Genomic DNA, 21,027 nt, shown 5'->3' with positions numbered 1-21,027 from the left:
GTCAATGACTATTTCAGCTTCAACCGCAATAATACAGGGGGAAACAATCGATACAAACTCACGGGAAACCAGTCCAAACTCGATTGCAGAAAATACGACTTCAGACACAGAGTGGTCAACGCCTGGAATGTTCTACCTGACTCCGTTGTTACATCCTCAAATCCCCCACAGCTTCAACCTCAAACTGTCCACCGTGGACCTCACCCTATTCCTAAGAGGTCCGTAAAGGAAGCGTGCATAAACGCACCAGCGTGCCTTCCGTCCCTGTCCTATTGCCCTGTTTATTTGTACTCATTTCCTGTGTTCATGTCCATGTTTATACTTATACCTGTTATCTCGTCCATGTTTGACAAACTAAATTAAAAAAATATCTACAAGGTCAAGTCAACCCTTGCTGTCTCCGCCCTCAGTGCTCAAACCGGCTTCGGTTGGAATTTTTATCTCCTCTCCTTCCCCCACTCCTTGACCTGTTTCCAGTTGAATTGGATGCTCAAGAAAGAGGAACGTACTTTCTCGGGAATCACTGAGGTTTTCAGGCTTAATGGGAGTTGGGTCACTCCAGGACCGGCTGAAACTTCTCTCACGCCGCTCGGCAAAAGCTGGAAGGGACAAAGGAGGAGAGAAGGAGAAGGGAAAAAAAAGGGGGGGAGAAGATAGACAATGAGGAAAAGAGGAGGAGAAGAAGAAAAAGGAGAAGGAGAAGATAGACAATGAGGAAAAGAGAAGAAGAAAAAGGAGAAAGAGAAGATAGACAATGAGGAAAAGAGGAGGAGAAGAAGAAAAAGGAGAAGGAGAAGATAGACAATGAGGAAAAGAGAAGAAGAAAAAGGAGAAGATAGACAATGAGGAAAAGAGAAGAAGAAAAAGGAGAAGATAGACAATGAGGAAAAGAGAAGAAGAAAAAGGAGAAGGAGAAATAGACAATGAGGAAAAGAGAAGAAGAAAAAGGAGAAGGAGAAATAGACAATGAGGAAAAGAGAAGAAGAAAAAGGAGAAGGAGAAATAGACAATGAGGAAAAGAGAAGAAAAAGGAGAAGATAGACAATGAGGAAAAGAGAAGAAGAAAAAGGAGAAGGAGAAGATAGACAATGAGGAAAAGAGAAGAAGAAAAAGGAGAAGGAGAAATAGACAATGAGGAAAAGAGAAGAAGAAAAAGGAGAAGGAGAAATAGACAATGAGGAAAAGAGAAGAAGAAAAAGGAGGAGATAGACAATGAGGACAAGAGAATAAGAAAAAGGAGAAGGAAAAATAGACAATGAGGAGGAGGAGGAGGAAGAAGAAGGAAATTAATTACGACAAAACAATGCTAAAATCACATTCATCCCTGGCTCACCATCTTTGCTATAAGCGCATTGGGCGCCACAAAAACATTTCCCTCCCCCCCCAAAAAAAAATTCCTTTCCCCAACCAGGATCCTTCCTGATGTTTTGCACAAGCACCCCATCCTTTGGGGGTGGGGGTAGGCTTTAGGATAACATATGAGACCACTGGGGGTCAGGAGGTTCAACCCTGGTTGGGGAAGGAGAGAGCTTGGGAATTGGGAGAACTTGGCACGGCGTGGCCCCCTCCCAATCCCGCCCAATCAGCTGACTTACTTTGCGCCTTCATGCGACGGCTCCCTACCATGCGGAGGTGTTTCCGGAAGTTTCTGAAAGGAGGGGGGAAAAAAAACATGGAAGGCCATCAGTCTTGAGGGCAAAGAGGAAGACAGCCATATCTCCAGGATGATCTGGCAAACCCACCCAATCCCTTGGAGCTGCAGATAGAAAGATATCAGATAAAGCAGGAGGTCTTCGCCTTGACTTCCCAAAACCCCTCAGAGACTTTCTCAAACTACCTCAGAAAACCAAGGTGGAAAATGTTCACCAGAATGTCCCTGCGGATGGAAGAAGGCGCATAATACAACCTCAAACACCCTTTGGAGGAATGTGGAGAAAGAAACACAGAGAGAGACACAAAAGGGACACATGTGGGGCTAGGGAAAGCAAAAATGCACAGGGCAAGTCAGCGCAAAAAACTGCAGTATGTGGTATGGTAAAAGTAAGATACTTCCAACGAGGTTGCGTAAGGAATGGATTATTGATAACATGGGGAAGAGTAAAAAGGAAACACTATATAGAAATACCAATGTGGCTTTCAACAATGGAAGCATTGACCCAACCAAATATGAGCAACATGAAGAATATTATCAGATACAAAGATATCTTAACAGAAGTGGATGGAATAAAACAAAAACAAGAATTGGAGAAACAAGGGATTGATATAGGTTGGTTTTCGCAACTGCAAATAAAACCAAGGTATTAAAAAGATTAGAGGGAATATAGTTTTAACTCAGAACCTGATTTTTTGAAGGCTCAAATCTTACTCTTTAAAAACTTTCACCACCACCCCTCTCTCTGAAAAGACCCCATTATTTTTCTGTCTCCCTTTCCAGTGGGATAAAATCAGCTGGTGGATCAGAGAGTTCTAATGTTATTTTAGATGGGGGGGGGATAGATGGGGAACTCATCAAATCTGCAGATGGCACCAAGCTGGCAGGAATAGCCAACACTCCAGAAGAGAGGCTCAAGATACAGAAGGATCTGGACAGACTTGAATGTTGGGCGCTAGCTAACAAAATGAAATTCAAGGGTGAAAAAAGTCAGGTTCTACATTTAGGCAACAAAAACCAAATGCACAGGTACAGTATAGGTGGTACCTTGCTCAATAGTAATAACTGTGAGAGGGATCTTGGAGTCCTAGTGGACAACCATTTAAATAGGAGCCAGCCGTGTTCAGAAGCAGCCAAAAAAGCCAACACAGTTCTACGCTTCATCAACAGAGGGATAGAATCAAGATCATGTGAAGGGTTGATACCACTTTATAGGGCCTTGGTAAGCCACACTTGGAATATGGCATCCGGTTTTGGTCGCCACAATGTAGAAAAGATGTGGAGACTCTAGAAAGAGTGCAGAGAAGAGCAACAAAGATGATTAGGGGACTGGAGGCTGAAACATATGAAGAATAGTTGCAGGAACTGGGTATGTCTAGTTTAATGAAAAGAAGGACTAGGGGAGACATGACAGCAGTCTTCCAATATTTCAGGGGCTGCCCCAAAGAAGAGGAAGTCAAGCTATTCTCCAAAACCCCTGAGGGCAGGACAAGAAGCAATGGGTGGAAACTAATCAAGGAGAGAAGCAACTTAGAACTGAGGAGAAATTTCCTGACAGTGAGAACAATTAATCAGTGGAACAACTTGCCTCCAGAAGTTGCGAATGCTCCAACACTGGACGTTTTTAAGAAGATGTTGGATAACCATTTGTCTGGAATGGTATATAGGGTTTCCTGTCTAAGCTGGGGGTTGGACTGGAAGACCTCCAAGGTCCCTTCCAACTCTTGTTATTCTATTCTATTTCTACCAGGCAACACTAGGTGGCACCCGTTCTCCATCTCTGGTTGGACTCAGGTTTAGAAAAGATTTGCTGTCAAATCAAGTTTGACTTGAAAATAATTCATGGGGTTTTTGAACAAGTCTGAGATGGAGGTAATTATGGATGCTCTCCACCAACATGAGTTGGTAGGTAGATGTTTCTTGACTTCCCAAGGTAGGACGGCAAGTCCTAAGATATCTAGCTGGCTTCCTTTGCCCAATGGGAAACTAGACCTTGAAATTTTGCACTCCTTGTCCAGCATCTTAACCACTATCCCATACTGCCTGGTGAAAGGGAGAGATTAGCCCAAAGTCCCCCACAGAATTTCTGGGGACGGATTAGGACTTTGCTCATCCCGTTCTTGATCCGAGCAACTTCTCCATCGAACCACAATGATGGTTAGGAACCACCCTCGCTATATCTCTCTCAAATTGTCTTTAAAAGGTAACGGTTCTTTTCGCACATCTGTGCTAGTCGTTCCCAACTCTAGGGGGCGGTGCTCATCTCCGTTTCAAAGCCGAAGAGCCAGCGCTGTCCGAAGACGTCTCCGTGGTCATGTGGCTGGCATGACTCAACGCCGAAGGCGCATGGAATGCTGTTCCCTTCCCACCAAAGGTGGTTCCTATTTTTCTACTTGCATTTTTAACGTGCTTTCGAATTGCTAGATTGGCAGAAGCTGGGACAAGTCACAGGAGCTCCCTCCGTTACGCGGCACTAGGGATTCAAACCGCCGAAGTGCCGACCTTTCTGATCGACAAGCTCAGCATCTTAGCTATTGAGCCTTAAAGTGTCTTTAGAGAAGAATTAAACTCTTAATGTCTCAGAGGCCAGAGGATGAAAATAGAAGGGAATAAAATCTTCCCAAGTAAATTATAATGGCATCTCTCCGTAGTTCCCAGCTTAAGGTCAGTTTTCATTTCATCAAAAGCATTTCTAAAGCCTTCCACAGAGTTAGGACAGCAAGGATGAAATAAATCCTTTTACACCCCCCTCCATTTAAACGAGACCATTGGCTAATGACAATAGACTGCAGGATATCAACACTCTTATTGTATTTTTTCCCCCTCACAAAGAAAAACCCCTTTTTGATTATTATTTCTTTCTGCTTCGGGCATCACCGTCCCTACACTCTGAATGTGTAGCCGCAGAAAACACAGACGGACGAGCATTTTTCATGAAAACAAAATTCAGACAACCGAAGGTATGGAAAGTAAATTGCTGTCCCCAAGTTTGTGGGCTGAGATTTCTGCCTGCAAAAAGCTTAGAGGAGGGACTCTGAAATGTCTCTCTCTCTCTCTCTAGTATCTATCTACAGTATCTATCTCTATCTATCAATATCCATCATTCACCATACCTGTCTGTCTGTTTGTCTGTCTGTCTACCTACATATCTATCTATATCATCTATCATCTCTCTCCTTTTCTCTCATCTACCTATCTACCTATTTACCTTATCTATCTACTGTATATCTGTTTATTTGTCTATCTCATCTATCATCTCCCTCTCAACCATATCTATCTATCTATCTATCTATCTATCTATCTATCTATCTATCTATCATCTATCTATCTATCTATCTATCATCTACCTACCTACCTACCTACCTACCTACCTACCTATCTATCTACCTAACTACCTAATTACCTAACTACCTAACTACCTATATCATCTATCATCTCTCTCACTCTCTCTCATCTACCTATCTACTTATTTACCTTATCTATCTATCTACTGTATATCTGTCTGTCTGTCTATCTCATCTATCATCTCCATCTCATCCATATCTATCTATCTATCTATCTATCTATCTATCTATCTATCTATCTATCTATCTATCTATCTACCTACCTACCTACCTACCTACCTACCTACCTACCTACCTACCTACCTTTCTGTCATCCATCATTAATTATCTCTATCTATCCATCCATCCATCTCATCTATCATCTCTCCCTCTCTCATCTATCTATCTATCTCATTTATCTATCTAGGTCATCTATCATCTCTCTCCCTCCTATCTATCTATCTATCTATCTATCTATCTATCTATCTATCATCTATCATCTATCATCTCTCCCTCTCATCTCTCTATCTATCTATCTATCTATCTATCCTCTTATGTATCTATCTATGTATCTCATCTATCTATCCCCCACTCTCTCTTTCCTCTCTCCCCCCTTCTCAGATATACTCATAATTGTCTCCCAGTGTTTGAGGGGCAGTCACAGACATGGGGGGGGGGGTTTGACTTATTCCCCAAAGCACCTGAGTTGCCTGGTGCAAACAACCAGGAGCAACTTGTTGACTTTAAAGCCCTGAATCGTTCACCATCGCTACCTTATACACAAGACCTTGGTCAAAGCTAAAGTGGTGCTAGATAAGGGTCGCCATCATTCACGGGGCCTGGACTTAGAGGTGTCCCAAAGGTGCTTTGAAGAGGTTGAAATCACAACCGCTGAAAATGCCGGTTCAGCCTCTCTCAAAACCGTTTGCACGCTGTTTGCACCCATGGCAAATTGATGCTCGACTGCGCGAGACCCTGTCAACGAGGTGCTACGGTTTGGGGTTTAGGAGCCGGCAAAGATCGATAAGAATCCGAGGAGACAAATCCAGAAAGCGGAATGAGAGAAAAGCATTTTAAGGGCTTAAAGGGTTAGCCTCGCAATCGGAGCTGCATAATTTGTACCAAAGTCTGCAATCTAAAAACTAAAGTTGCATTTCGACTCCCGAACTAAAACCTTACGGGGAAATTGAAGAAGAGATCAACGAGAAAGGAATCCCGGCTGGCGTTTGAATTCCCTTTATGTTTGCTGAAAGCAATTGGTCAGGTTTTACCAACCGGCTTTTCCAAGACTTACAGGCCATCCTCAAATTACGGCCAATATCGGGGACAAAACTTCTGCATCTTTAGGTGAAATGACAATAAACTAAAGTAAACGAAGAGTAAAACCGGTTAGCGCCACAAGCTAGTGCTCAAAACGGCAGCCTCAAGCAAACGGCCTTGTCGCCTAGCGAAGCCCAAGCCCAAGGGGGCTTATATAGGAAATAATCTCCCCCACCCACCCAATTCCATAAATTAGTAAGATGCTCAGGGTTGCAAAGCCTGAGAACAGGAGAAAGCAGGCTGGATTAGTTTTTTCCCTTCGGCAACTCTCGTCCTTCTCAAACATGCAAACTGGGAAGATAAGCAGAGGTGCAGAGAGGCAAGATAAGGAATATTGGTAGTCCTTGACTTACGACCACAAGGGAACCCCACATACCTGCTGCTAAGTGAAACACTTGCTCAGGGGATTTTGCCCTGTTTTTTACAACCCTTCTTTGCCACCGTGGTCAAGTTACTCGCACAGTTCTTAAAGAGAATCCAGGTTTCCCCCACCCCACCCCCACCCCTTGACTTGTCTTGTCAGAAGGTCGCTAAATGGGGATTGTGTGAACCCACCCACCCTGGGATGCTGCAAATCGTCGTAAGTACGAATCAAGCTTCCTAAGTTTGATCACATGACTTTGGGATTACAGCAATGGTTGGAAGCGTGAAACTCTCTCCTAAGTCATTTCTCCGCCCCCCCCCCCCCAGGGCCATTGTTGAAACTTTTAACCGGTCGCTAAGTGAATGGTTGTAAGTCGAGGACTACCAATACAAGTGGAACTGCAGTGCAGATTCTTGCCAAGGGAGGAAGCAGAGACCGCCAAAACTATTTGTAGCACCAAGGAGGGCCCCCCCCCTCACTCCCTCGTTTCAACCCTGAGCTACAAATATTCTCCAGATGGTCTTCGGTGCCCCTTTTGCTGTTTTGTACCCAGGTTTTTGGGACGAGATCCTACACTGCACCCCTTAAAACCATCTTGGCCTGAAGCTCTTGCCAAGTTTATATTTTTGGAAAAGACCCTTCCCATTACGAAGAAAACGAACCCTTTATTTGCTCAATGAGCCGCCGGGGCACAGTGGTGAGAGTGGGGTACTGCAGGCTACTTCTGCTGACTGCCGGCTGACTGCAATTTGGCAACTTGAATCTCCCCAGGCTCCAGGTTGACTCAGCCTTCCGTCCTTCCGAGGTGGATCAAATGAGGACCCAGATTATTGGGGTGGCAAGAGGCTGACTCTGTAAACCGCTTAGAGAGGGCTGTAAAAGCACTGTGAAGCGATATATAAGTCTAAGTGCTATTGCCATCGCCCTTCCTTCCTTCTTTTCCTCCTCCCTCCCTCCCTTCTTTCCTCCCTCCCTCCCTCAGCCTTCCATCCTTCTGAGGTGGGTAAAATGAGGACCCAGATTGTGGGGGGGGGGCAAGAGGCTGGCTCTGTAAACAGCTTAGAGAGGGCTGTAAAAGCACTTTGAAGTGGTATATAAGTCTAAGTAGTGGGTGGAAGGAAGGAAGGAAGGAAGGAAGGAAGGAAGGAAGGAAGGAAGGAAGGAAGGAAGGAAGGAAGGAAGGAAGGAGGATGGAAGCATAAAAGGCAGGAAGATGCAAGGATAAAAAGAAAGGAAGGATAAAAAGGAAGGAAAGCAGGAAGAAGGAAGGAAGATGGAAGGATAAAAAGGAAGGAAGGAAGGAAGGAAAGAAGGAAGGAAGGAAGGAGGAAGATGCAAGCATAAAAGGAAGGAAGATGGAAGGATAAAAAGGAAGGAAGGAAGGAAAGAAGGAAGGAAGGAGGAAGATGCAAGCATAAAAGGAAGGAAGATGGAAGGATAAAAAGGAAGGAAGGAAGGAAGGAAGGATAAAAAGGAAGGAAGGAAGGAAGGAAGAAGGAAGATACAAGCATAAAAGGCAGGAAAATGGAAGGATAAAAAGAAAGGAAGGAAGGAAGGAAGGAAGGAAGGAAGGAAGGAAGGAAGGAAGGAAGGAGGAAGATGCAAGCATAAAAGGAAGGAAGGAAGATGGAAGGATAAAAAGGAAGGAAGGAAGGAAGGAAGGAAGGAAGGAAGGAAGGAAGGAAGGAAGGAAGGAAGGAAGGAAGGAAGGAAGGACGGACAGTGGGTAGAATGCAATAACTCACTGCCCACTACCAGCAGTTCAATCCTGACCAGCTCAAGGTTGACTCAGCCTTCCGTCCTTCCAAAGTGGGTCAAATGAAGATCCAGATTTTTTTGGGGGGGCGCAAGAGGCTGACTCTGTCAACTGCTTAGAGAGGGCTGCAAAAGCACTGTAAAGCGGTATATAAGTCTAAGGGCTACTGTCTTCTCTGCAAAGCAGTCCAGCAAAGAGAGTGGTGAGGATCTTGAAACTATTGCATTCCTTTCATCCAGGAAAAAAGAAAAGAAAGGAAGGAAAATAAGGAATCTCAGCACCCATTTGCAGCCGGCGCATACAACCAAGGCAAAAATTCGAACCCGTGCAAGGGAAAAATCCCGCTCTCCGTACCTCTGGATCAAAATCGCCGAATCGTTCTCTCGTTTTCGACGCTTCCTCTCGGCATAGCCCCTGAACGCCCTGGGGAACCAGGTTTAAGGCATTAAAAGCGAGCCAACAGAAGCTTCGAAACGGAACGATGACATCATGGAAAGAAAGGGGTGGAGGGAGGACAAGGGGGGGACACAAGACGGACACAGATACCAAATCCCGGAATCGGGGAGGAGAAGGAGAAGCAAGGGACGAAAACGAGGAACCAAGTCACAAAACTCAGTGAAGCGGTTGACGTGATGTGTCAGTGCCTGGAGGCTGTTAGGGTCTGGATGGGGGTTAACAAGCTTGCACTCAATCCAGACAAGACCGAGTGGCTGATGTGTTTTCCTCCCAACAATTGGCCAAGTTTTCCATCTCTCAGGCTGGGGGGTCAAACAGTACGCACCTCAGACAGGGTCCGCAATTTTGGAGTCCTCCTGGGCCCACAGCTGACTTTAGAACACCATTTGTCAGCTGTGACCAGGGGGGCATTTGCCCAGGTTCGCCTGGTGCACCAATTGCGTCCCTACCTGAACCGGGAGGCCCTCACAACAGTCACTCGTGCCCTTGTGACCTCTAGACTGGACTACTGCAATGCGCTCTACATGGGGCAGCATTTGAGCATTCAGAGACTTCAACTCGTCCAGAATGCAGCCGCGCGAGCGATTGTGGGTGCACCCCGGTACACCCACGTCACACCTATCCTCCGCGAGCTGCACTGGCTGCCTATTGGTCTTCGGATACCCTTCAAGGTGCTAGTCGTCACTTATAAAGCCCTTCATGGTATTGGACCTGGGTACTTGAGAGACCGCCTGCTGCCAATTACCTCCAACAGACCTATTAGATCCCACAGATTAGGCCTCCTCCGAATTCCATCTACTGGCCAATGCCGATTGGCCACCACCCGGAGGAGGGCCTTCTCTGTGGCTGCTCCGGCCCTCTGGAACGAGCTCCCCGTGGAGATTCGGACCCTCACCACCCTTCAGGCTTTCCGCAAAGCCCTTAAAACCTGGTTGTTCCGACAGGCCTGGGGCTGACGGATTCCCTGCCCCTGCTCGAATTGTGTGGTAGTTGAGTGTTTTTAAATTGTTTGTAGTTGTTTGTCCATTGTTCCTCTTGTTTGTATTCCCCCCCCCCTATTTTGGTTTGTGAGCTGCCCTGAGTCCCTCTGGGAATAGGGCGGCATAGAAATCCAATAAATCAAATCAAATCAAATCAAATCAAAACAGGGCAAGGAGACCAGGCCAGGTGGGCACAAGAATCTGGGGGAGGAGACAGCTTCCGGGACAAAGGAAATCTCTAAAGGTAAAGGTTCCCCTTGCCCATATCTGCTAGTCGTTCCCGACTCTAGGGGGCGGTGCTCATATCCGTTTCAAAGCCGAAGAGCCAGCGCTGTCCGAAGACGTTCTTCGTGGTCATGTGGTCGGCATGACTCAACACCCGAAGGCGCACGGAACGCTGTTCCCTTCCCACCAAAGGTGGTTCCTATTTTTCTACTCGCATTTTTTAACGTGCTTTCGAACGGCTAGGTTGGCAGAAGCCGGGACAAGTCACGGGAGCTCCCTCCGTTACGCAGCGCTAGGGGATTCGGACCGCCGGACTGACGACCTTTCTGATCTACAAGCTCAGAGCCTTAGCCGCTGAGCCACCTGCATCTTACACCCCTCCCCCCTCAAAGGATCTCCTCATACGAAAATCCATCAGGGATGGACAAAGGACCACAGAAGGCACCAAGGAAGGATTTCACACAATGATGAAACGCTTGGAATTCCGATTTCCCAACTTGGCGACAAAAGATGGAAGTTGCGAAGCAGCAGCAAAATGGAGGTGTGTGGATCACAACATCTTCAGCCCTCCCAGCGGAAATGATTGCAGAAGAAAGGATGGATCAACTCTAGGTGTTTTTGTGAGGGAAAGTATCGACACGGGCACAATATACCAGAAGAAATGTAGACGTTTGGATCGAAGGATGCCCATACAAGCAAGCGATAAAAAGAATAGACAAGATTTATGGAGACGCGGTGGGAGTTATACTTACGAAATGCTGGTGACCCCAAAAAGAATCCAGAAGCAGAAAGAGAAAAACAGGAAAACATTAGTGGCAAAACTCTTTTTCGTTGTTAATCATTCTTTGTCGTGCGAACGGTTCACAGATACAGACAGTCCTCAGTGTTCTGACCGAGGCTTCCCAAGAGCATGAAGCATTCACCTCCAGCAAAGTCTTTCGAGGGAGGATTTACAGTCACAGACCTTATCTGGCTTGGAGAGCTGCCAGGCCAGATATATACAGAACTTGACAAGGAGTCTCAGGGATTCACGAACCAATTACGGGAACTAATTGCCTCCTGCAAACTCCACTCCCCTTTCGCTCCTCTTTTATTTCCTCTGGGAGGGGCCATTCACCATCCACCTGTGGCCTTACTCCCAAGTCGACCCCTGTTCTTTAGCTCTTCCCTTCGTCTGGCAGCTCTGCGCATGTGCACACTGGGAACAGGCTCCAGCTGTTCTTCTGCCTCACTGATGTCTGACTCCAAAAGCAGCTGATCACTGCCACACGGCCCTGGCCCCCTCTCTGCCTCCGACACAGAGCCCTCATCCGAACCTTCCCCAGACTCCAGGACTGACCCATCTTCCTCCCTAACCTCCTCACTGTCCGTATCTGCTACCAGCTCCACTGGCGGGCCACAACCCTCAGCGGATGACTGCCATGGAGCCCACTTTTTCCATTGTTAAGCGAAGACAGTTGCTAAGGGAGTGTTGCCCCATTTTATGACCTTTCCTGACACCGTTGCTAAGTGAATCCCTGCAGTTTTTCAGTCACTAACGCGATGGTTCTGCGAATGCGTCCTCCTTCGGGCTGGGCTTGTGAGAAGCTCACAAAAGGTGGATCGCAGGAGGGCAATGCAACCATCACAACTACGAGCCAGTTACCAGGCGTCTGAATTTTGATCAGGTGACCAAAGGGACGTTTGCACAGAGATGGGCAGCTAAAGCAAATTTGACGGGCAAAATAAAAAGTGTAACGCGGTTGCCGATTGTCCAGATTGTGATGACGACAATTGCAACCTTAAGGAGATCATAAGTCACTTTTCCATATGCTGTGGTGCTTCCAAACCACCCTTAAACAAATGGTCGTAAACCGAGGACCTCCTGTTCTATCTGCATTAAATAAAGAGAAGGGCAGGGGAATTGCTGGTGGTCAGATTGGAAAGAGCATGCTCATATTTTTTTGCTCCTGTAAGGATGTATAATTATGTAATGATAATGATGAGAATAGCTGGGAATTGTAACCTGGTCTACATCTCGGCCAAAATTAGGCGGCGGAGTGGGGGGGGAGGGTTGTTTAAAAGCACAATGACTATATGTGTATACTTTTTTGTTCTGTTTTTTTTTTTAAAGGAGGAGAATACATATTAAAATTAACTATGTATATTAAAAAGGAATTATAAATACCATCAACATAAAATGGAAGCTGAAATACACCAAGTAAATGAGATGAAGAGTGGGAAGTATAGAGTATAGAAGTTTATTTGTATGCCGCCCTTTTCCCTGGGGGGGGACTCAGGGCGGCTCACAACCCAAAAGTAGAGGAGAGAGAGGGAAGAAGAGAGGGATAGGAGAGAGGGCAGAGGGGAGACGAGGAGGAGAGAAAGGAGGAGTGGAAAGGGGAGAGAGGAGAAGGAGAGAGGAAGGGGAAGTAGAGAAGGGAAGGATGACTGACAGAGGGAAGAAACGAAGGTAGCGGGAGGAGAGAGGGAGAAGAAAGTGATGGATAAGGTAGAAATATGGTGTTTGGAGAGCAGAGGAGCCGATAATCGTTTTCAGGAGTTGATGTTAAGATGAATCGATGTAAACATTTAATAATACAATATGTTGTTGGCCTATGTAATAGTATACCTGTGATTTATATGTGATGAAAATGAAACAAATAAAAAAACCTTATTAGAAACAAACATGGGGCTGCCCTTGAAGAGCATCCGGCGACTTCAGCTAGTCCAGAACGCGGCCGCGCGAGCGATTGTGGGTGCACCTCAGTCCGCCCACATAACACCTATCCTCCACGAGCTGCGCTGGCTACCTGTTGATCTCCGGGTGCGCTTCAAGGTGCTACTTGTCACTCATAAAGCCCTTCATGGTAGTGGATCTGCGTACTTGAGAGACCGCCTCCTGCCAATTACCTCCCTGCGACCAATTAGATCGCATAGATTAGGCCTCCTCCGAGTTCCATCTGCCAGTCAGTGCCGACTGGCAACCACACAGAGGAGAGCCTTTTCAGTAGTAGCTCCGACCCTTTGGAACGATCTCCCCGTGGAGATTCGTACCCTCACCACCGTCCAGACCTTCCGCGCAGCCCTTAAGACCTGGCTAGCCCGTCAGGCCTGGGGATAAAGATAATCTGTCCCCACCCGAATGATGAATGAATGTTGCTTACTATTTTACTTCTATGTATTGTTTGCGTCTATTGTCTGTACTCCCCCTTCCTTATTTTATGTAAGCCGCCCTGAGTCCCCACAGGGAAAAGGGCGGCCTATAAATATTAATAAAATCCTAAAATCCTAAATCCTAAATTTTGTTTGCTCCTCCAACGGCGGGGTGGAATCCCGATTCACACACGCTTCCCCCTACCCCCCCCAACCCTACGCTCGCCGTCTCCTCCCCCCCCCCCCGCCCCCCCGGTTCGGTCACCCCAACTTTCTCGGGGCCGAACTTACGCTTGCATAGTAGTTGTCGCTGTTTGGAAAGTGAAAAGGTTCTCTTTGGGTAGCCAGGTCCTGATAGGCACCTCATCTGCAATAAAGGAGGAAGCTGTGTAAGTAGAAGCAGAGCGGCTAAGGGCGACCCGCCGTTCTGGAGCTCTTTCATCCCTCTGCTGGCAGCTCCCTGTAGCTCGAAATATGCGTCACGGCTGCCAATGTGCGACCCCCCCAGCGGCACGTAATTGATTGAACTTTTCAACCCCCGGTTAGCCCAACCATGGTTAAATCCAAGAAAAATAAAAAGTTTCAGAAGAAAAGAGAATGTTTAATTCAGCTACGTATCCTAGTTCTGTGGCCACTCGGGAAATAGTAGTAGTAGTAACAGTTAGGCTTATCTACCGCTTCATAGGGCTTTCAGCCCTCTCTAAGCGGTTTACAGAGTCAGCATATCGCCCCCAACAGTCTGGGTCCTCATTTCACCCACCTCGGAAGGATGGAAGGCTGAGTCAACCTTGAGCCGGTGAGATTAGAACCGCTGAACTGCAGATAACAGTCAGCTGAAGTGGCCTGCAGTACTGCACCCTAACCACTGCGCTACCTCGGCTCTTTAGTCAGGGAAAGGTTTCGTGGCTCCCTTTTCTGTGGGAAAACAGGTCCCAATGGCTCTTTTGAGTGTTTTAAGGTTGCCGACCCCTGGCCTGGGGCCAAAGAAAGCCAAGATAGCACCAAGAGGGCTTGTCGCTTTGGGGGCCATCCCAAAACATCTGGAGCCTCATCTTGAAGCTCATCGGCAGTGACAGAGTGGCCGTCAAGTCAATTGCAGAAGGCAGCTCGACCGAGAATGGCTTACATCCGGCGATGAGACCTTAACATCCTCAAACTTCCACACCTGCCTATGCCAGGTTTTTGGGAAGGGCTCAGCAGGGAAGGGGTCACCTCGTGGCTGCTGCTGTGTTGCAATATTTTCAGGGAAGGCTTATTTTTTTTTAGGGGCAGGGCTTATTTTAGCGCATGTGCTCAAAAGCCCCATTGGTTATTATCCGGGGAGGTCTTATTTTCAGGGAAACAGGGTAGCTAGGAGATTCCCCCCCAAAATCGACAAATCGTAATTTGCCATTTGACTGGCATTAGGCATAGGTAGAGATTTGGGATAGGGAAAAAAATATCTTTTCTCTGCCCCTATATTTACACTTGGTGTGAAAGAGGCAATAAACCTTGTGACTGCTCCAACACTGGAAGTTTTTAAGAAGGTGTTGGATAGCCCTTTGTCTGGAGTGGTGTAGGGTTTCCTGCCTAGGCAGGGGGTTGGACTAGAAGACCTCCAAGGTCCCTTCCAACTCTGTTATTCTATTCTATTAATATTATATTAATATTATATTAATATTCTATTCTATTAATATTCTATTCTATTAATATTATATTCTATTAATATTCTATTCATATTATATTCTATTCTATTTTTATTCTATTCCTATGTCCTATGTCCTATTCCTATTCTATTCATATTCTATTCTATTAATATTCTATTCTATTCATATTCTATTCTATTCATATTCTAATCATATTCATATTCTATTCTATTCTATTCATATTCCAGTCTATTCATATTCCATTCATATTCTATTCTATTTTTATTCTATTCCTATTCCTATTCCTATTCCTATTCCTATTCCTGTTCTATTCTATTCTATTTTATTCATATTCTATTTTATTCATATTCTATTCATATTCTATTCTATTCTATTTTTATTCTATTCCTATTCCTATTCCTATTCTGTTCTGTTCTATTTTATTCATATTCTATTCTATTCATATTCTATTCTATTTTTATTCTATTCCTATTCCTATTCCTATTCCTGTTCTATTCTATTCATATTCTATTCTATTCTTATTCTATTCTAATACTCTGGTTTCTCTTCAGATCGTATAAATCTTTCACCCTTATTCTATTCTATTCATTATTCTATTCTAGTCATATTCGTATCCGTATCCATATCCATATTCATTTTCGTATTCGTATTCATATTTGTATTCCTATTCCTATTCATATTCTATTCCGAATTGCATCTACCTGAAACGCGATCAATGCTATACATTCGTTCCAGCTTCTTTCGGCGCCAGCCAGTCTCACCAGCTTCGTTCTGATTATGGTTCTGGTGGTGCTGGTGATGCTGGTGGTGTTGGTGGTGATGGTGGTGATGGTGTTGGTGTTGGTGATGCTGATGCTCTAGATCAAACGGATGCTGAGATGACACTGTCAGCTGGGCACAATCGGGATACTCTTTCGAGCCTTGCTGGTGACTTGGCCAACTGCCCTTGCATTGTCGGCTGATGTTGTGAGAACTTCCGGCGTTGTGGAGAGGCTGACCCAAGGACCGTTCCCCGTCCACCTCTTCTTCGTCTTCCGTCCCTTTGAGGACTACGAGCTCCATGCTCTCGCTCTGGTGCTGCGAGAGCATGGGCCTCTCGCTGGAAATGGTGTAGACTCGAGGCTTGGGGCCCTCGCCGGCCAGCTTCTCACCTGCTTCTTCGGGGAAGGTGGCCTGAAACTTCCCGTCAGAAATGAGAGACAGCCGACGCTTGTTCTGAACACCCACATGGATCTCTGGAGAGTCTTCTTGACCAACATAGGACTCTGCCAACAAGTGATCTGAAAGCAGGATGAGAAACACAAGGTTTGAGGGACTTCCTCCCTATCTGGGCGAGGGCCATCCTTGGTTGACCCAACCCAACCTGGGTTAAGTCTTCTTGATGACATATGGCTCTGCCAACAAGTGATCTAAAAGGAGGATGAAAAACACAAGGTTTGGGGGACTTCCTCCCTATCTGGATGAGGACCATCCTTGGTTGACCCAACCCAACATGGGTTGAGTCTTCTTGGTAACATATGACTCTGCAAGTGATCTGAAAGAAGGATGAGAAACACAAGATTTGAAGGACCTCCTTCCTATCTGGGTGAGGACCAACCTTGGTTGACCCAACCCAACCTACTGGCCCAAATGAGTGCTGAGGAACTTTAGCAGTTGTGGTCAATATCATTGGGATGACTACAAGTTCTCCAGCATCTTGAAGAGAAGCAGATCCAAGGGTGCCTGGAGAGAACAGAGAACCTGTTCGAATAAGGTCTTCTGCCTTGGGACAGGGGTTGGACTAGAAGACCTCCAAGGTCTCTTCCAAGGTCCCTATGATTTTAGGAGTCATTTTCTGCCCTGCACAAAACCTGAATTCTACTGTCTGGTTACAGATCTTTGCGCTGAAAGATAAAATTCCAGGTCAAGATCACTCAAATCATGTCTCTCTTTTTTTAATCTCAATTGTACGATTCTAGGTAATTTGTGCATCTCACTTAAGTTGCTAAATTCGAAGAAACAGAGGCAATACTTATATATTGACCCAAAAGGAAGATGACCTTGAATTTAAATTGACCTCGTCTGCTTGCCCTAAATCAAATGATAGCAATAGCAATAGCAGTTAGACTTATATACCGCTTCATAGGGCTTTCAGCCCTCTCTAAGCGGTTTACAGAGTCAGCATATCGCCCCCACAATCTGGGTCCTCATTTTACCCACCTCAGAAGGATGAAAAGCTGAGTCAACCCTGAGCCGGTGAGATTTGAACCGTTGAACTGCTGAACTAGCAGTCAGCTGAAGTGGCCTGCAGTGCTGCACTCTACCCACTGCGCCACCTTGGCTCTGAAATTATTCTGTCAGTTTGTTATCAGGAAAGTAAAGGAAATCCTTGTCTTACAGCCGTTGGCTTAGCAAATTCAGTTGCTTTTGTCCATTTGTTCGTGTCTTTAAAAGTTTTTAGTTTGCTCATGAATGTATTTTTTTTTTCTTTTTAAATTTGAAATCTTGGTAAGCTCCTTTTATAGCGGGAAGAAAACTCTCCATTAAGTACTGCAGAAATGATAAATGTCAGGGTTAGGGTAGGGACGCAGTGGCTCAGTGGCTAAGACATTGAGCCTGTCAACCAGAAAGGTTGGCAGTTCGGCGGTTCGAATCCCTAGCGCCGCGTAATGGAGTGAGCTCCCGTTACTTGTCCCAGCTTCTGCCAACTTAGCAGTTCAAAAGCATATAAAAATGCAAGTAGAAAAATAGGGACCACCTTTGGTGGGAAGGGAACAGCGTTCCATGCGCCTTTGGCATTGAGTCATGCCAGCCACATGGCCACGGAGACGTCTTCGGACAGTGCTGGCTCTTCGGCTTTGAAAGGGAGATGAGCACCGCCCCCTAGAGTCGGGAACGACTGGCACGTATTTGCGAGGGGAACCTTTACCGTTAAGTGAATCTCCAGGTGCAGCGAAAGCACCTGTAAAATCAAGGCAGTACGAAATCTTGGGAAAGGTATCCTACCTGCCCCATTCTTGCCTTCGGGATGGTTTTGAGAGAGATAATCCCCAAAAGCCCTCGCCGCTCTTCATTGGAATCCGGTGGAGGGGAAATGCCAAGAGCAAAAGACCCAAAAGAGAAGGAGAGAAGAAGAAGAAGAAATTAATAATCCCGTCAGCAAAATTCAAGGCACGGCTACCTTGCCAATCCCATTGCATTCCTCCCCGCCTTCGTCTTCCCCAAATGGAAATTTTAATAAGAGACATTGCAAAGAGATGCACGGTGGCCGCATAAAATAAAAATTGCCTGCATTTTTCATTCCCCTCCACACCTTCATACATTCTCTTTCTCCCCTCTGTCTCTCTGGGTGTGCATACTCAGCTGGCCCAATGTTGCTAATGCTGCTGTTGGCCTTACACCAGCAAAAAAAAATTGACAAGTGATATATTCTGCTGAGAAATGAAAGATGCTTTCCTTTGGCGAAGGGAGGAAGGGAGAGAGAAATTATTCAAATTGGGAAAGCCAGGAAGAACAACTTCAGGGCCGCCTGTTCCCACGTTCTGGGGTATCTTTTGATTAACTTCGTGCCATCAAATGAGGCTCAGCTTTTAGAGACCACATAAATGGACCTTGTGTAGGATGGATTTGTAGGTAAGAACGAAATGGGATCGGATAGACTCTGCTTTTGATCCTTAACCGAGGGAGGGGAGGGGAGGAAGAAAGGAGAAAGAAAAAGGGGAAAGGGAAGCAGAGAGGAAGGGAGAGGGGGAAGGGAAGAGAAGAGGAGGGAAAGGAAGGAAGGAAGGAGTTTGATTACTAGGGACTTTGATTAATACGAACTCCTGGATTCAGATTCTAGCAGTGATTGGAGAGAGAGGGGGGCAGAGAGGGGGGAGGGAGGGAAGGAGGAAGGGAGAGAGAGAGAGAGAAAAGGAAAGGAAAGGTGAAAGGAAAGGAGGGGACTGGAGGGGAGGGAAAGGAAAGGATGAAAGAGGAAGGGAAGGGGAGCAGAAGAAGGGGGAAGAGGAGAGGACAGAGGGAGGGAGGGAGGGAGGGAGGGAGGGAGGGAGGGAGGGAGGGAGGGAGGGAGGAAGGAAGGAAGATTACTAAAACACATATAAGCACTGTGAGCATGACATTGAGATATCTTAAGATTCTTTCTCCAGTTAAAGCCTTCCAGAAAAATTGAAGCCCAACTACCCATCATTCCCAGCCCCAAACATGCCATGGATGCTGGAACCCATGAAGTGGTTATCTACATTGGCCAATTTTCCAACACACCACTAGTTGCCAGCAAGGACAATGTGAGAAGAGAGAACTACGCCAGAAGGATTTCTACAGCATCTTCGCTGATCCTTTATTCGTGACAGAAAACTGCCCATCTGGGCATTTCCAAGCAGAAGTTCTTCCTGTTGTGGCCCACAGCAGATTCGGACAGTGAGGAGGTTGGGGAGGAAGATGGGCCAGTCCTGGAGTCTGGGGAAGGCTCTGATGAGGGCTCTGTGTTGGAGGCAGAGAGGGGGCCAGGGCCGTCTGACAGTTATCAGCTGCCTTCGGAGTCAGACATCAGTGAGGCAGAAGAACAGGAGGAGCCTGTTCCCAGTGTGCGCATGCGCAGAGTTGCCAGAGGAAGGGAACAGCTAAAGAACAGGGGTCGACTTGGGAGTAAGGCCACAGGTGGACAATGAATGGCCTCTCCCAGAGGAAATAAAATAGGAGCGAAAGGGGAGTGGAGTTTGCAGAATTCATATGCTTCATTGGTTGTGACTCTCCAAGACTCCTTGCTGAGTTCTGCAGATTTCGACCTGGCAGCTCTCCAAGGCAGATAAGGTCTGTGACTGTAAATCCTCCCTTGAAAGACTTTGCTGGATGTGAATGAGCAGAATTCACAGGAAATTAATAAAAGGGGTTTTTGCCAGGCTCTTGGGAACCTCGGTTAGAACACTTCCCTTGTCCTGACTGACATTTTTTAGATACTGGTCCCTGAGTATGCACGATATCCAGAGGTGGGTTCCTACCAGTTCGCACCTATTCGGTAGAACCAGTTCGTCAAATCTACCAAACCGGTTAGAAGAGGTTCCACCAGTGGACCCGGAAAGCAGGCCACACCTACAGAAGAGGTTCCAAACTTTTTTGAAACCCACCACTGGTCCTTGGATATGATTACTCTACACTATCATGCTCCTATTTATAAAACTCAGTGCCTCTGTGAAAGGTAAGGATGACTACTGCGTTTGTGGTGCAATCAGAACATTCCCTGCGTTGAAGTTGTTTTAACGCAAACCAAAGATGCCTTTTAAAAAACAAGTTTACATCCTATTCTTATGCATGCCAGTGCTGTGTGTGAAGTAAGTTAAGGTGGTTCTGACAAGTGTCGTTGGCATCTTCATATCCGGTCACATGGGTGGCAAGCGACTCCCATCCGGTCACATGGGCAGCAAGCCACTCCCACAAAGGAGGCCACACCCACAGAGTAGGTTTGAACAATTTTTGAAACCCACCACTGACGATATCACACCTGGATCGATCCGAGCCATTTTTCCCCCCTCCAACAAAATCAGAGACACAGACATACACCTCATTGGACCATACAATCCTGAACCTCAGGTGATTCTCCATCTTTTGCTATCACAGGCGGACACTTCAAAAAGTCCAACTGGACCCCATTTTTCCCTTCCAGGCGTGACTTCTCTGTCCCTTTGGGAGAAGAAACACCTCCTGTCTCTAAACTCGTGTTGCAAGTTTGGTTGTTTACAAAGAGCCGAAACGAAGAAGAAGAAGGAGACAAATTCATGGAAGGTAATTAGCCATCGAGGGAAGTAATTGTTCAGGGGCGCTGGGAATCAAATTAAGAGTGTTGAGGAACCCCAAGAGATGCCAAATTGAACTTCTGAGAATCTCTTTCTCTAGGGTCTACATAGAGATGGTTGGATCTCCAGTTTCGCAAACCCTCTTTGCTTTTTATTGCCAAAGAAAAAGAAGCACCTGGGAATAACAGAGTAACAGAGGTGGAAGGGATCTTGGAGGTCTTCTAGTCCAGTGGTCCCCAACCCCCGGTCCGCGGACCAATGCCGGGCCGTGGAGTACCTGGCACCGGGCCGCGCAGCGACCGGGGGCCATGATCACTGCAGCAGCCGGGGGACATGATCGCTGCAGCGCAAAGGCTCCTGGGCCGTGCGCAAAAGCTCCTGGGCCGTGCACAAAGGCTCC

The 21,027-nt window shown here is 46.4% G+C and overlaps 1 protein-coding gene across 2 annotated transcripts in view; it reads right to left on the bottom strand.

Annotated features, from left to right (window-relative positions):
• The window catches only part of NSMF (NMDA receptor synaptonuclear signaling and neuronal migration factor), a 37,283-nt gene that overhangs the window by 9,958 nt on the left and 6,298 nt on the right, over window positions 1-21,027 (bottom strand). Inside the window, exons 2-8 of one of the 2 annotated variants that reach the window (XM_087704700.1) lie at window positions 17,842-17,903; window positions 15,558-16,136; window positions 13,502-13,577; window positions 10,828-10,833; window positions 8,769-8,837; window positions 1,596-1,648; window positions 510-599 (exon numbers count right to left, since the gene is read on the bottom strand). In XM_087704700.1, the coding sequence (XP_087560826.1) occupies window positions 510-599; window positions 1,596-1,648; window positions 8,769-8,837; window positions 10,828-10,833; window positions 13,502-13,577; window positions 15,558-16,136; window positions 17,842-17,903 (935 nt within the window). The remainder of the gene's footprint in view (window positions 1-509; window positions 600-1,595; window positions 1,649-8,768; window positions 8,838-10,827; window positions 10,834-13,501; window positions 13,578-15,557; window positions 16,137-17,841; window positions 17,904-21,027) is intronic. The other variant, XM_087704699.1, reaches the window with a different exon arrangement.

The sequence above is a fragment of the Thamnophis sirtalis genome, unplaced genomic scaffold (genome assembly GCF_051295495.1).
Source record: "Thamnophis sirtalis isolate CommonGarterSnake01/CBP01778 unplaced genomic scaffold, rThaSir2_p1.2 scaffold_2, whole genome shotgun sequence".
NCBI lineage: Eukaryota > Metazoa > Chordata > Lepidosauria > Squamata > Natricidae > Thamnophis > Thamnophis sirtalis.
This window is presented reverse-complemented; position numbering and strand designations above follow the sequence as displayed.